The 16265-nt window shown below is 34.8% G+C and overlaps 1 protein-coding gene and 1 pseudogene across 1 annotated transcript; one reads left to right on the forward strand and one right to left on the reverse strand.

The window, feature by feature from the left end:
- Positions 1 to 2560: 2560 nt before the first annotated feature.
- On the forward strand, positions 2561 to 15856 carry LOC18602578 (chloroplastidic phosphoglucan, water dikinase (ATGWD3)). Its single transcript, XM_018119819.2, has 19 exons — positions 2561 to 2902; positions 3341 to 3941; positions 4721 to 4807; positions 4887 to 5018; positions 6688 to 6813; positions 6901 to 7079; positions 7518 to 7602; positions 8891 to 9040; positions 9117 to 9169; positions 10628 to 10836; positions 10951 to 11069; positions 11415 to 11485; positions 11639 to 11756; positions 13025 to 13111; positions 13203 to 13289; positions 13394 to 13470; positions 13607 to 13772; positions 13877 to 13988; positions 14415 to 15856. Exons 1-19 carry the CDS (start codon positions 2724 to 2726, stop codon positions 15317 to 15319), a joined length of 3543 nt encoding a protein of 1180 aa, XP_017975308.1. The 5' UTR covers positions 2561 to 2723; the 3' UTR covers positions 15320 to 15856.
- Positions 12402 to 12860, reverse strand: LOC108661787 (large ribosomal subunit protein eL32z pseudogene; annotated as a pseudogene).
- Positions 15857 to 16265: the final 409 nt, after the last annotated feature.

Genomic DNA, 16265 nt, shown 5'->3' on the forward strand with positions numbered 1-16265 from the left:
CTTCTTCACATAGAGAAACATGAAACATAAAAGATAACATGACACAACACATCTACAACAAAATACAATTCAACAAGTTGATGTGGCAGGACATATCATAAATAGTTGATTTACAAATAATGTTACAAAAATGACATATGGTAGGTGGCGTGACAGATAAACTACGATGACAAAAGATGTCAATACATGTGGACAATTAGGCTATGCATAGGACATGTCTGTATGAAACAAAGATGATATCATATTAGAAGAAAGAAAATTTTAATGCATTAAACCGAAATTACAATATCACATCACAATATATATGTAGATAAGGTTAACTTTATTTATATAGTCCAATTATAATTAACTACCAATATTGTAATATAACTCTAAATAGTATTGTATAATAACTTTAACTAAATAATTTGTGTAACTATCTTAATAAATTCTTTTGATAAAATCAAATTAAAAAACATATTTTGAGATTAAGATAGACTGCATTTGAGTGATAAAATGATTTTTTTCAAAATGGGATTGAGTATTAAAAATTATAATAACTCCTTATTGAAGCGAGATTGGAATGCTATAAAGTTGGGTCAAATTCGAGGTCCGTAAAAGCTAGCTCGTCCCGCCCCAGTATGATCCTTACTGATGTCTCATGCTTTTGTCTTTTGATTTTTCACATTAATATATTTTTTTTATTTCGAAGCTAATACTTTTTCAATTGTTTAAAGATAGTAGTTTAATGAGGAGTTTTTTTTTTAAATGGGCCTAATGCATAAATCGTTTATGACAATAGACCTCTTCATAATTTTAACTATTTTAGTTAAGAGAATTAAAATTTGAACCAAATTGCTTTTAATGAAACCAACTCATTTATTTGGCTCCGCATTTCAACTAGAAACCTATTAACTGGTCAAGTATGTTTAGGTTTGTACCTCAAATCGATTCATATTTTTTTAGCTTTCCACGTCAAACTATTCATTTTTGAAGTATTTTTTACCAAAAAGAAAAACGTTTAAGCATTTTGGAGTAGTTTTTAATATACAAAGAAAATCTTTGAGCGTTTTGAACATTTTTAAGCATTTTGAAGTGATTTTTTATATATGAAGAAAAATTTTTGAACATTTTGAGCATTATTTGTCAAGTAGGTATTTTCGTTAATTATATTGTTAAATGGAATATAGTATATCGTTTGAAGTTATTAATCTTATTAAACAGAATTTAGTAGTTTTGATGATTTTTGGGCATTAGTTGACTAGTTTTTGGGCATTAAGTGACTAGTTTTTGAGCATTACGTGGCTGATTTTGAATGTTACGTGACTAATTTTGGGTATTACGTGACTAGTTTTTAAATATTATATGATTAATTTTTAAGTATTGCGTGACTGGCTTTGGACATTACGTGATTACTTGATATGACATTGCGTGACTAGTTGATATAGTATTGCGTGACTAATTGATAGGCATTGCATGACTTGTTAGTAAAACATTGCGTTGATTTGTTAGTAAGTCATTGTGTGACTTAGGCATTATTCAAAAATCAGTCATGCAATGCCTAAAACTAATCTCATAATATCTAAAAATCAGTCAAGTAGTGATTAAGTCACGTAATACTTAAAAATCAGTCTCGTAATACTTAAAAACCAATCTAATGAATTTCAACTCCTTAACTTTGGGATTTTATGAATAAACCAATAAATTCAAAAATCTAAAATACATAATTTTATTTTTTCACTAAGCCATGAAATTGTGTATTTCATAAATGATATGTTACAAAATTCCATAACCTTCTAAAATAAGATAAAATATATCCCTATCAAGAGGACTTTGCTCACTCTCTTTATATAAAAACAAAATATACCCATTTTACAAAATATTATCTGAACAATTTTAATTCAAAATCTCATAAAAAAATTAAAATCATCGACAAACATGCTTAATAATAATTTCAATATCAGACACAACAAATTCATGAATCACCATATAACCCATTGAACATGCTTTAACTATTCCTTTTCCCTAAGCTCATTATCTTAACCAATCCGATCCAACTCATCAACACAGGCATCTCCATTGCAACACACGTTTCAAAACAAGTCATCACCAAAAAAATTCAACTACAACATTTATCATGCTGTATGTAATTACCATAAAAGAGTAAAATTACTGTTCATCACTCTTGATAATCTCAAAATACACTATTTAAAAAAATAAAATAAAAAGAAAAGTGCTTGATGTCATATCTATTTTTTAAATAGTGAGATAGATAATATTTAACGGGAGAAAAATTAATATTTAATTTTAAAATTTTTATCTGTGTGATGAGATAGAAAAAAATAAAATTATTTTAATTTATTTAAAATTATTTAAAAGATATTGTTATCAAATTATATAAAAAATTAATTAAAAATAATTAAAATTATAAAAATTAATACTTTTAAATTAAACTAAAGCTATTTCTCATAATTTTCTCTTTAATGACATATTTTTCGTATCTCAAGTGAGGTGCAGTGAAGTGATCGTGATAAATGCAAGGGGAGAAGGAAGATAGTTATAGATGGGTGATTGGGGTGTGTTGAGCACTCCACGTGGCGCAAACCCAGCACTTTAAAACACCATCTCTCTCAAAATCCCAATCATGATTCAGTGAGTAAACTGGAACTGGGGGAGGGAGATAGATACTTTCTCTCTACTTGCAAAAAGATCTCAAAAGTTTCCAAGACCAGCGAGGAAACACAATGGATTCTATTCCTCTACGCTCACTCCACCCTCAAATACTAGTTCGGAAGCAACTCAGATTCCTCCCAAACACCGCTCTTTCCAATCCCAGGATTTCTTTTCCTTTTCCGCCGGGAATCAACCGCCACCGTAAACACTCTCTTCCACTCTTTTTTGCCGTTTCCTCCACTCTCACTAGGTACCCTTTTTGTTCTTCTTTTTTTTTATTTTTAAACTTCCATTGTCATGAAATCTTTTTTTTTTTTTATAACTTTTTGCTGCTGCAGAACTATCTGAAGATGAAAGTAAATTAGTTCTATAAACTGTTCATTCAACTGCTCTTGCTTGGACAAATGTCTGAAAATGAAATTATTGGAATGGCCATTACTGCTGAAGTTTTACTTTTACTATGATGAATTACGGTGATTAAGTTTAAAACCTCGGTAAGCAGGTTTATAAAACTCGCCACGTTTTTTTCCGATGAGAAATGTCTGAAAATGGAATGGTTATTTGAGTTTTAGTATTTAATATGGTTTAAAAGCAAATGGCATTGCTTTTTTTTTTGTTTCTAACTTATTTTATCAAATGCTATTAAGAATGGGAGATGACTAAATTGGGTTTTTGCTTTTGGGAGCAGAGAAGAAGAAAAGAAGAAGATGAAAGCGAAACCAAAGTCTGGACGTGGCAAAGTAGGCCTTAATGTTTGTTTAGATCACCAGGTTGAATTTGGTGAGCATGTAGCAATTTTAGGGTCCACAAAAGAATTGGGATCGTGGAAGAAGCAGGTGCCTATGAACTGGACTGAGGGTGGATGGGTATGCGACTTGGAGCTGAAAGGGGATGAGTCGGTTGAGTATAAATTTGTGATTGTTAGGAAGGACAAGAGTGTAGTATGGGAAGGTGGGGATAACCGTGTCCTGAAACTGCCTCAAAGTGGGAATTTTGGGATGGTATGTCACTGGAATTCAACAGGGGAGACAGTGGAACTATTGCCTTTAAGTTTGGAAGAGTATGGAGACAGAGTGGAGGATGATGGGCATAATGAATCTACTGCTGAAGTCTTGGAAGTGGAGACAAGTCCTTTTGTTCGAAATTGGCAGGGGAGGCCTGCCTCCTTCATGCGGTCAAATGAGCATCACAACAGAGAATTGGAGAGGAAATGGGATACAACCGGTCTTGAAGGGTTGGCTTTGAAATTAGTTGAAGGTGATAAAAGTTCAAGGAATTGGTGGAGAAAGGTACAGATATTTATAATGTTAATTGCAATATTCATATTTATGGAAATTGTTCTAGAGATGTCATAATCAATATATTTTCTGTACCACCCTTGATTTTAGTAATTGAATTTGCAATTAACTTCACACATATCATTTGATGATTCGTAGTGTTGTGGGATATATGTGTAGTGTAGCTGTAGCATGATAGTATTGATGCAAATATTGACTACCAAGGGCATTTAAGCTTATTCTGCTGAATCCCCTTATCATAAGCCCTGAGTATGAAGTTACATGCAATCTGTCTAGCAGTTCACATGTTTGCACTTAAATACAACACTGGTTGATGATGTCATGTGTCAAGGCAGGCCAGTGAAGCTGTAAAAATGTGATAAAAATTTGGCAATAAGGAAACCCAAAACCATGGATTATTATTTTCTTTAGTGAACAAATAACACTGACCAGTTTGAATGTGTTTAAATATAATTTCAAAGCTAAAGAAGTAGGAAATTTGTTGGAGAATCCTTCCCTATTTCTAGGTAAAGTTTTTGTTTTTTCCTTTTGGGTGGTTGGATGCATGGAAGTTTGGCACATATGGCAGTTGGATAGTTGATAATATAATATGTGTCTTATCCTCCATGGCCTGTCTTTTTAACCAATAAAAAATGCTTATTTATATAAACCATGTCCATTCATTATTTAGATCATGGCTTAGCTTGTAAACTTCTGTCTTTGTGATTAATGCCATGATATCTTTGACCATTGACAGTTTTCTTTCTTTGTTTTCCTATTGCTTATGAAAGCTTGAAGTTGTTCATGAGCTATTAGTTGGAAGTTTGCAAAGTGGGGAACTATTGGAGGCTCTAATATGCTCTGCTATCTATCTGAAGGTATTTTACATATCTTTGTGTTACAGTTTATTTGGTGATTTATTCTTCCATGCTGCTCTTAGATCTTGTTCTTATGCAGTGGATAAACACAGGGCAAATTCCTTGTTTTGAAGATGGCGGTCATCACCGGCCAAACAGACATGCTGAGATTTCCAGGCATATATTTTGTGAATTAGAACGAATCTCAAGTAGGAAAGATACTTCACCTCAGGTGCTCTATTGCTGCGGTTTGCTGTATTGGTAGTTTTCATAGTTGTTAAAATTAAATGTGTAGTCAATGAGTATTGCGTTATTCCATGTATCCTACTCTAATTTTCTCAACAGTATTAGTAATGAAAGACATAGCCTTTTCCCATTACTTAGGGTCAGTTACATGGACTATATTTTGCCGTTGTGTTCAATTTAAACTATATCCTGAATAAGATTAGTAAACACACACTCCAGCATAGTTTATGTTTTTTTTTTCTTTTATGTCTCAGAATTGATATCATCATAGCACCATTGCTCCATTTTCTAAGTCTCTTGCTTGGTAAATTTGTGTTAAATTATATTTTGTCCATCCTTTTAGCATGGACTAAAGGCTTTTGCTTGTAACCATATGTGAGAATCTAGGAGCTATATTTGTGCATTTTTCACAGGATGATAGAAAATGATGTGTTAGGTGTTATTTAGGATTTCTTTACTTACGTTTATCATATAGTGGATTACCAATAAGAACTTTAGCAAAGTGAGAGAAAGGCACATTCTGGCTGAAAGGAGGATAAGGGTAATGCTTGTCTTTGTCTTAGAATTTGAGAGAATCCAAGAACATATTGATGATCCAGATACAGGACTCCTTGTTCACTTTATTGGTATTTTACTTTGCTCAGACTTGTCAAAAATGGTCTACTATGTTGATATGACATGATCTGGAGTCTAGTTTTGTAAGGGGCAGCTTAGATGTGAGAATTGGCATAAAGAATGAGTAGAAGGACGGTGGGTGAGAGGTAAGGAGAGAATGTTGAAGATGAATGAGTGACTTAGTTGTTGGAAAAGGAGAGGGGGAAGGAAGTTGGCTTTCATTGTTAGCTATTCTGCTTGGCATCCTCATAATCAGTTCAAAACCTTAAATGATGCAATAACTGATCATTGAGCTTAACTTAGTGGGAATAATTGTGTCTTAATGGGCATGAATCTGTTCTTTCATGAAATGTCAAAGCAGAAAGTCCTGACTCTTGCTATAGAAATTGTGATCTCTAACCACAAGAAACTCAAGGTACACATTAAGACTCGGTAGACAATGTGTTAGGTATTGGGACTCGAAGTAGCTTTATGAACATTAGACTCAGTTAATATTGTCTTAATTAATAAAAAATGTATATGTTGCTTTATCACTGTCAGTCTGACATTCTGTAATATTTTCTTATCACCAATTGCTTGGTCTTAGACTTTAATGGACTAAAGAGCTGGTGTAATAGAAGCCTAGAGTATCTCAAAATTTAAAATCCACTGGTTCCTTATGTTAATTCAATCATAATGGTTTTTTGGGAGGAGTGATTGGATGTAACCTTTTAGGATTTGCAGAAAGGGTTGCTATTATTCTTAAATAAGTGATTTTGTACATGTTCATGAGAGTTTTCTTTTCTTAAATTAACATATTTTACTAATTAGTCCCCTCTTTATTTTTGCATGTTTCCTTTATTAAAGCTTATATTAGGAAATTAGAATATAAAAGTATGTTACATGCAGCAAGCACCAAATATTGAAGAAATGGACAAATAATACAAATCTCATGCAGTTTCAACGATGAACATTTTTTTTCTTATGTTTTGATTTATGTGTAGCACACTAGTCATTTTGTCTTTAATTTTCTCAGTAACCTTTTTCTTCCCTAATTCTAGGAGGTGCTTGTTATTCGGAAGATCCACCCTTGTCTGCCATCATTTAAAGCAGAATTTACAGCATCTGTCCCACTTACCCGGATTAGAGACATTGCTCATCGGAATGATATCCCTCATGATCTCAAGGTCAGATTTTACAAGCACTTGGCAAGGTTTTTTTTTTTTTTTTGTGTAATTTAAATTACTAATTAATTTTCAATTTACATATTCCAGCAAGAAATTAAGCATACAATACAGAACAAGCTCCATCGAAATGCTGGCCCTGAAGACTTAGTCGCAACAGATGCAATGCTTGCTAGAGTCACTAAGAATCCTGGAGAATATAGTGAACCATTTGTTGAACAATTCAAGATATTCCATCAGGAACTCAAAGATTTCTTCAATGCTGGAAGGTTCGATTTAAATAATTTGTGTTTCTTACATTTACTCTTTCTTGGACCCATGGTTATACTATTGATATTAATTAAAAATTCTTGTTGAAGATAGTATTATGCAACATTACAGTAGCATAGAATTCTCTCTGATACTGATACAATCAATTGACGGTTTTTAGTTCCCACCCTATCTGTTTTTAACCCTTCTCTGTATTTTTCTATGTAAGTTGCCTTCATCAAGGAGAGTGGATTTCCTACTTGCTTTAGTCAATCATACATAGCAATGAAATTATGAGGCATAAAAGCTGTTGACCTTTGTAACCTTTTGTATTACTTAATTACAATGACTTTTCCACTTCATGGACTGATCCTGTTCTTTGTTTGATGCTTTGTCTTGAATCTTAAGACTCCTTGTTGGACATTTATGCAGCTATCTAAGATTTTATGTTATTGCAGCCTCACTGAACAGCTTGAGTCAATCAGAGAATCTTTAGATGAATGGAGCCTTGCAGCTCTTGCAATGTTTCTGGAGTGCAAAAGGGTAGATTGTTAATTTGTTGCTCATGGTTTCATTTATTGCCATGGTTTTGTAGTAAGAGTTTTTATGTAGTGCTTTATGGAATTTGACAGAAAGTTCATTTGTGAATTAACTATGCTGTTAATAAAATACCTGCATAGAGTTGCTGGCTTATCCATGTCAAGAACACCAGTGTCTATTTTTTATTTGATTATTTGAGATGGTAATTATTGTGCCATATATTAGTAGATTCATTTGGTTCAGTAAGGAAATTTCATGGCTTCTTGCTGCTTAAGTGAATAATATGCAAGTCTTTTTATAGCTATAATGAACTAGAACAAGGATTGGGATATGCCTAGACTCCTACTATGGTACTAATCTATGATTTTCCTTTAGAAGGATGATGCTTGAATGTAACAAATGAAGGGAATTTTTTCTGCATAATGGGAGGTTTTATGCATCAGTATAAGAGTAGAATCCATGGCTTTAATGGACTTGTAATGTCTTCACAACGTGCCAAGGCATTTTGGGTATGCTTGTGCCAATAAAGGGTTGACTAGGTCATAGAGTGATCTACGAGGGTAGCCTTATAAATGATAAACCTTGGTGTCCATTCTCAAGGGTTGGTTTTTCTTGGCTGTTTCAATGAAGTTGCAAAGAACTGGCTGAACCTCCTTAATGGGAGAGTTGGGAGAAACTGTGAGGTGATTTCCAATCAAAGATTCATTTAAAAGATCTTCTTTTCCTATCATGACATCCTCTGCGGTGACCTTGTTAAAAAATTCAAAAAAAGTTTAAAAGCAAGTATAATTAGGAAGAGATCTGATCTACCTTCTTTTTGCTGCAATATTGCAAGAACATAAACAATATTAGATCCAATGTATATCACAATTAATTATATTGGGAATTCTAGAAAAAGAATATTTGATCCATGTTCGTGAAGGTTCAACAATGTTTCTTGTGGCTGTCTTTTACCTAACACAATCCTCTTTATCTGGGCTTGATACTGATTGTAGAAAAGAAACCCATGAAGGGGGGAATGGGAAAATCAAAGAAGACATGGGAGGAAACTATCAAAAAATAACTTTCCTTAAATGATTTTACTTAGGATATGGTTCTCAATAGAGTGCAATAGCAGAATCTGATCCATGTAGCCAATCCCATATAGTGGGAAAAGGCTTGTTGTTGAACTACAAATGAAAATTTTGAAGTCAGTACAAAAAGGCTTTGTTGTTATTGCAAATTTATTTCTAAATGATGAATTTTTGTTGTACTCACCTAATTTCTCTAAGAGTCATATTTATATTTCCAGAGTTTGGATGCTGCAGAAGAATCAAGTAGCAGTTTGGATTTAATCAAGACAATGCGATCTTTGAGTGCTTTGAGAGAAGTAATATTGAAGGGTCTTGACAGTGGTCTTAGAAATGATGCTCCTGATGCTGCAATAGCAATGCGTCAAAAGGTGAGTCCAATTTTATAATGTTTCAGCATAAGCTTCAATAAACAGAAATTTGACTGTTGTTGTCTGCAACTGTCAGTGGCGGCTTTGTGAAATTGGCCTTGAGGACTATTCCTTTGTCCTCTTAAGCAGGTATTTATCTGAATTTCTTGGGTTGCTTTTGATACTTATTTCTTGTTCCTTACCTTGTAAAGGCAGAAAGCTTTTCGAAACATTCCAAATGTGTATGTTATGAGTTTATGTGATACTTAGTTTAAATGAACATTGGCATTTTATACAGTTGTTTACATAAGATCTTGTTTAACACGTGCATGACTCCAACTGAGACAACAAACTTCTTCATGCAGAAAACAAAGTGGTTAGGAAAAGTCAAGATTAAATTCCAAGAAGATTTTGAATACGGTCATTGTTTGATGTGGCTTTAGGGTTTAGGTCTGTAGCCTGGATCCCTTTTTCTTTGTTCTTACCCTTTAGTTTACAATATTGTTTTCTATTCCCTCCAGCAGAAACCAACCCTACTAACATCACTCTTCCATTGTTCACATGTATTTTCACAGTATCAGAACAGCCACTGAATAGCTTTTTAAATCCTTTGTTTCTTCATGCATTCTGAACCCCTTGCCTATGCTAATTATGAAGCCTAATTTTTCTTCTAGCTTCCCCATTGTTTTACCTCAAAACCTCAGTAGTTTTCACCAAAAATCCTAATCAGCCTATCATTTCACCTTTTTTTTTTTTTTTTTTTTGCTCAGCCCTATCATTTCACTTTAGTTACCAAATTTTTTGTCAGCCTCTTGGTGTTGTATGTCACTTTTCTATATTCTTTTCCTTGAAGAATTGGTAGTAGGCATCTGCATTACTCTTAACATAGGGAAGTTCTATAAAAGATTCTGTTTATGATATCAAGAATTCATGTTAATAGGATGGAATGATGTCATATTAATGTGTTTTTGTGAATGCAGCTTGGTGTTATATATCACTTATCTATATTCTTTTCCTTGAAGAATTTGTATTAGGCATCTGTGTTACTCTTAAGATTGGGAAGCTTTATAAAAGATACTATTTATGATATCAAGAATTCACATTAATAGGATGGAATGATGTCATATGTGTTTTTGGCAATCCTAAAGGGCAACAAACTGAAGCTAGAAAAAACTATGTCATGTTTTACTTGTGCTGGTTAGGCCAGTTAAACTGAGCTTCTAACCTCAGGACAGAAAGTCATTCATGTTGCTCTTATTTAACACATATATTTTCTGCATGGGTTTCACACAATACAATCTGCAATGTCATGCATGCAAAAAACTAGTGATATGCTCAACCTTGCAACCAATTCTGCAAAAAAGGCTGCTTAATAAAAGGTGATTATGGTCATGCACATCACCTATTCAGCCTCAACAGAAGCCTTTATTGCATTTGTAATGACAAATTTTTATTCAAAAAAAATAGTTTCGTGTGGAAACAGAATCATTTTACTTTCTGGTTTCCCACCTTTCTGTATATACTTTGTCTGCAAGCAATATGTTTAGTGTTATGCTGTTTTTCTCTCCATTTCTCTCATTCATGCAGTACTGACTTGCACTAAATTAGGCTACTCAACACACATGAAGCTATGGGAGGAGCCAATTGGCTTGCAGATAATCTGGAATCAAAAAATACGGGCTCTTGGAATAATCCACTTGCTGCCCTAATTGTTGGTGTTCATCAGCTTAATTTATCTGGTTGGAAACCAGAAGAGTGTGCTGCTATCGAAAATGAGCTTACTGCCTGGCAAGAGAAAGTTCTCTTTGAAAAGGAAGGTACCTTTCTCATCTTTTTGTCTCTTAGTTCTGGAAATGTTTTGCATGGTTGGTAGAATAGCTCTAGGTACATTGTTTATTTCATTTTCTTGGCCCCTTTTGTTTCTTATGAAGGAAGTGAAGATGGCAAAAGAATTTGGGCATTAAGACTCAAAGCTACACTTGACAGAACAAGGAGGCTGACTGAGGAATATTCTGAAGCTCTTCTTCAAATATTCCCTCAAAAAGTGCAGGTCAAGAATCTGATCTTCTTGTGGTAAAGAAATGTTTTGTGCTGTATGATGAAACTTTTGTGAATGATTAATACCTGAGATTGATGTAAGTTAGCAAATTGTTTTCTATGGAATAAAACGCCTAAATTCTTTTAGTACTAAGGTTAATGACCTGTTTTAGATCGTAACCTTTAGAGGCAATATCAGATAAATTCTGGAAGGCATTTGCAATATTCAATGTATCGATAGATTTCTTCCTCAATGTTTCAACCTCCAACTGATGCAGCTTCATAATATCAGTCATTTAATTTAAGGTTAATAAATGAACTGGAATTCTAAATGGAAGTTATTTCTTCACTCTTGAAGATGCTTGGGAAAGCTCTTGGAATTCCGGAGAACAGCGTAAGGACGTATGCTGAAGCTGAGATTCGGGCTGGGTATGGTAACATTTATCTTTCTGATAAATTTCTAAAGAATGTTGCTAGATAAGTTTGTATTTTTGTCGTTTAAAACTTTAGAAAACAAAAATCATACTACTGGCACATAATTTACATTTTTCTATTTTCCTAACTGGAAAAGTTCATTTGTAGGGTGATTTTTCAGGTTTCAAAACTATGTACTCTTCTTCTGAAAGCTGTTAGAGCAGCACTTGGTTTGCAGGGTTGGGATGTCCTCGTTCCAGGAGTGGCTTCTGGAACGTTGGTTCAGGTACCTCAATAACTTGAGTGACTGCATTTCATTATAAGGATAGTGTTGTTTACACTTTGTCTCTCTCATTTCATGGCTTACTTCTGAATCCACAAACACAATGTGTCACTGTCACTGAGCCCCGTACATTAAGAAGCAGATGTAGTTATGTTTTTGTTGTTGAAAAGAAGGTAGTGAGATGAGATTGTGTATATATCATTGTCCTAATTGCAACCAATCCAGTTCAAATATAGCTTCTATCTGCAAATTTTTTTACTGGGTGTTAAAAGTCTTTTATCTAATTTTATAAATAGAGAAGTATAGAACAGTGATGTCCAGTTTTTTTTTTTTTTTTGAAAAATGCGGGATTAAAGCTTTCTGATAACTTTTCATTGAGCACCCCTAATTCATCTACACAATAGGGCACAAGAATCAGTTAAAAGCCAGCCTCATTGAGGTGCCAAGCCTCCTCGTTATAAAACAGACTAATTAGAGGGCTCCAAAATGTACAAACTAAAAGAAAAGGGTGATGACCCACAACTTCACATTAATACTTGGCAAGTATTTTTAACAAAAAGAAAATATCTTATGTAAAATTGTAATGTGCTTGTCTACAACAACAAAATTATCCAAAATTGATAAGAATGTTAAACAAAGGAAGCTCATTACTAAACATAATCAGTACAATGGCTTATTCATCCTCCTGGCTACGCAACCTGGCAAGCTTGTTAGTGACAACAACGTCAAGTTGAGCTGCACTTTCAACAATCTCTTTCCTCCTCCTTGTGGAAACATCATGGGCAATCTCAGCAGAGTATGTCCTGTTGTGGATCATCAACAGTTCAAGCTCTTTGATGTTGTGCACAACAAATTTCTTAAAGCCATTAGGAAGATAGTGACGAGTCTTCTTGTCTGAACCATAACCAATGCTGGGCATCAAAGTGCATCCCTTGAACTTTCTTCTTACACAGGAATCAATATCCTTTGGTCTATGCCAGTTTGTCTTGACAGAGATTTTGTGGTCGCTCTTGGGTCTCTTGAACTTCTTGACCCTCTTCTTCACGATCTTCTTACTTAGAAGCAGCATCACCATTTCTTCTTATACTTCCGGAATGTTGGTTCACATGTAACTGGAGTTGATTTTGATGCGACACAGATATTATTATTGTGTCAGAATATAGCAATATTTAGTAATTGTTACATCATGATACTGTTTGGCTTAAAGGATGTTTCATATGATAATGACTGGACTTTTGCTTATATGTGATGCCAAATTACTTTTGCTTCAGGTTGAGAACATTGTCCCTGGATCACTGCCATCATTTTTGGAAGGACCTGTTATTCTTGTTGTCAATAAAGCTGATGGAGATGAGGAGGTTTGAGATGGTTCTGATCCTTGTATATTATTTGTCATTTTCTTGCGTGCAAGTAAAGTGGTCATCTAATCTCATTTGACACATTTGGCAGGTGACAGCAGCTGGGTCTAATATCACAGGAGTTGTACTTCTGCAGGAGCTGCCTCACCTATCTCATCTTGGTGTTAGGGCCCGACAAGTAAGTTCTTTTTCTTTTATGTCATTAAATTTATTTCAATATTTTTGATAGAAACATTGATAAAGTATGTGATAGAGACTGATAGAGTACATACTTTTGTGCAGGAAAAAGTTGTCTTTGTTACATGTGAAGATGAAGATATAGTTTCTAATATACAAATTCTTGCAGGAAAATATGTCAGGTTATTTCTGAACTTCTCCTCAATAGAATCAACTTTTGGCTTCATAAATCAGCTATTAAAAGTTAGCTCTATTACCATTGAGTCTGATACTTGAATGGTTTGTTTGTTTGCTTCTTGTGTTTGTAAAATCTTGAAGACTGGAAGCATTGTCAACTGGCGTGCATTTAAGTCCATCTTCTTTAGATGATCACAATGCTGATTCTGTTGCGAAAAATCTTTCAAGAAATGGTTCACCTGCTGTTGAAGTGCATGGATCTCATGATTCATCCAGGTTGGCTGTTAAAGCCCCAAACTCCAATCAGGCAAGTTTTGCTATCTGCTGTCTTAAATTGCAAGAAGTTAGCAATCTCGTGGTTATCTTTTATGTTGTCTATCAAAATGATATTGGTTTTTCCTTTTCATACAGGGTAGTTCTTCTGCCAGAGTCATACTGCTAGCTGATGCAGATACCCTAACCTCAGGAGCAAAGGCAGCTGCTTGTGGGCGCTTAGCTTCCTTGGCAGCAGTTTCTGATAAGGGTAATGTTTTTGTTCTTGACTGCCCTTCACCATCTTCCCCCTCCCCTTCCCCCAACACCTAAAGGGAGTATTCAGTCATAAGAAATATTGTATGTGAATCATGTTCAACAAGATCTTTTTCTTATGCAAAAAATATAAGTTATTGAAGTATTATACAAGATAATATATTTGTTTAATTGTTCCCCTTCTAATTGTTTTAACAAATTCATTTTGTATAAGTTGCATGAACTTTGATTGAAGATCATTTTCTTATGTAAATAATATACGTTATTGAAGTATTATACAAGATAATATATTTGTTTAATAGTTCCCCTTCTAAATGTTTTACAGATTCATTTTGTATAAGTTGCATGAACATATAAATTGTCATTCATTTATTGTCATTTTGCCTAATTTCTTTTTATTTTTTTGGTTTCTTTATGGTAGTCTACAGTGAACAAGGGGTGCCAGCTTCATTTCGTGTTCCTGCTGGAGTTGTTATACCATTTGGCTCCATGGAATTGGCTTTAGAACAAAACAAATCGTCGGAAACATTCATGTCACTTCTAGAAAAGATAGAAACAGCAGAACTGGAGAATGATGAGCTCGACAAACTATGCCACCAACTCCAGCAACTGGTCTCTTCCCTACAGCCCTCGAAAGATGTAATTGATAGCATAATTAGAGTATTTCCCGGCAATGTACGCTTAATTGTTCGTTCAAGTGCAAATGTTGAGGATTTGGCAGGGATGTCAGCTGCTGGACTTTATGAATCAATTCCAAACGTCAGTCCTTCAAATCCAACTGTTTTTTCTAGTGCTATTAGCCAAGTATGGGCTTCACTCTATACTCGAAGAGCAGTACTAAGTCGCCGAGCTGCTGGAGTGACCCAGAAAGATGCGGCAATGGCAGTCCTAGTGCAAGAAATGCTTTCACCTGATCTTTCATTTGTACTCCACACACTCAGCCCAACAGACCATGACCATAACTATGTTGAGGCGGAGATTGCTCCAGGGCTCGGTGAAACCCTTGCTTCAGGAACTAGAGGCACACCCTGGCGTGTCTCTTCTGGGAAGTTTGATGGGCTTGTGCGAACACTAGCATTTGCAAATTTCAGTGAGGAGATGGTGGTATCAGGTGCTGGTCCTGCTGATGGGGAAGTTATTCGTTTGACAGTGGACTACAGTAAAAAACCATTAACAGTTGACCCGATATTTCGTCACCAGCTTAGTCAGCGTCTCTGTGCTGTTGGGTTTTTCCTGGAGCGGAAGTTTGGCTGCCCACAGGATGTGGAAGGATGTGTTCTAGGAAAAGATATTTATGTCGTTCAGACACGCCCTCAACCCCAGTAATGGCTTCTACCGTCTCATCTATATGGAAACTAAGTACTTTTGATCTTTGGAAATGCGAGCATTATATGCAATTTCAAGCTTTCCATGGTCTACGTACCCAGTATAGATGCGGCTTTAAGCATTCTATGTCTGGCATAACCAGTGTAGATTGTATAATCACAAGTTATAGATTACACCACTTATACATGCAGGCTGAAGGACAAGGGAAGGGTTGTGGTACTACAATTATGTGCTAGTAATCCATGTTTTATTATCTGAAGACAGTGGAAGGGATGTCTGTGCGCTTTCAGTTGATTGCTCCGCCAGTCGGTTGACACGCATGTTAATCAGTGAAGCATCCAATGCTGCAAATCTCAATGTTGTTGTTTCTTATAATTATCATATCAACTATTGGAAAATGTTGGCAACTGAGGACTGATATGTCTTCGGCTTTGAGAATAAAGAGGGAACCATCATCCCTTCTATTGCAGATGGGGTGGATGTTCCTACGCTTGTTTACAATCTAGGTTGGAATAACAGGTTTGGATTCGAGTCCTATTTAAATCCAGTTGTTGGAATAATGAAAATGATGCAAAGTTTGGAATTGAATTGACCCTGGCTTTGCAGGGGAGGTATGAGCCTCTTGGCCAAAGCCCGACTCCATTTAGTTTTTGGTTATGGTGATAACAACCATTTAACATATTCACCGTTAATCATTCCTCACTCAACTCTATTTTACCGAAACGTGGAAAACTGAAACCAATTAGTTTTTGTACAAACCAAACCTACGAGGTATCAGGTCTATTTGTTCGTTACTCGCTCTTATTTATTAGGGAAAAAGGTGGCTATAACACATTTCGTCATCCCTTCAATCATTTTTTCTTGTATCTGAAGTTTATGATGACATAAACTCTATGTTAAGTTTCTTATTCTTAAAATAGATTCATTTATTAGATAGATGATTTCT

Source organism: Theobroma cacao, chromosome 4 (genome assembly GCF_053813885.1).
Source record: "Theobroma cacao isolate CCN51 chromosome 4, ASM5381388v1, whole genome shotgun sequence".
Lineage (NCBI taxonomy): Eukaryota > Viridiplantae > Streptophyta > Magnoliopsida > Malvales > Malvaceae > Theobroma > Theobroma cacao.

Bases quoted from the DNA above. Each gene is read 5' to 3' on its own strand.
- LOC18602578 (XM_018119819.2), top strand. From the start codon at position 2,724: ATGGATTCTATTCCTCTACGCTCACTCCACCCTCAAATACTAGTTCGG. The intron at 2,903-3,340 runs GTACCCTTTTTG...TTTTGGGAGCAG, and splicing joins GTTTCCTCCACTCTCACTAG to AGAAGAAGAAAAGAAGAAGA. The intron at 13,773-13,876 runs GCAAGTTTTGCT...CTTTTCATACAG, and splicing joins AAGCCCCAAACTCCAATCAG to GGTAGTTCTTCTGCCAGAGT.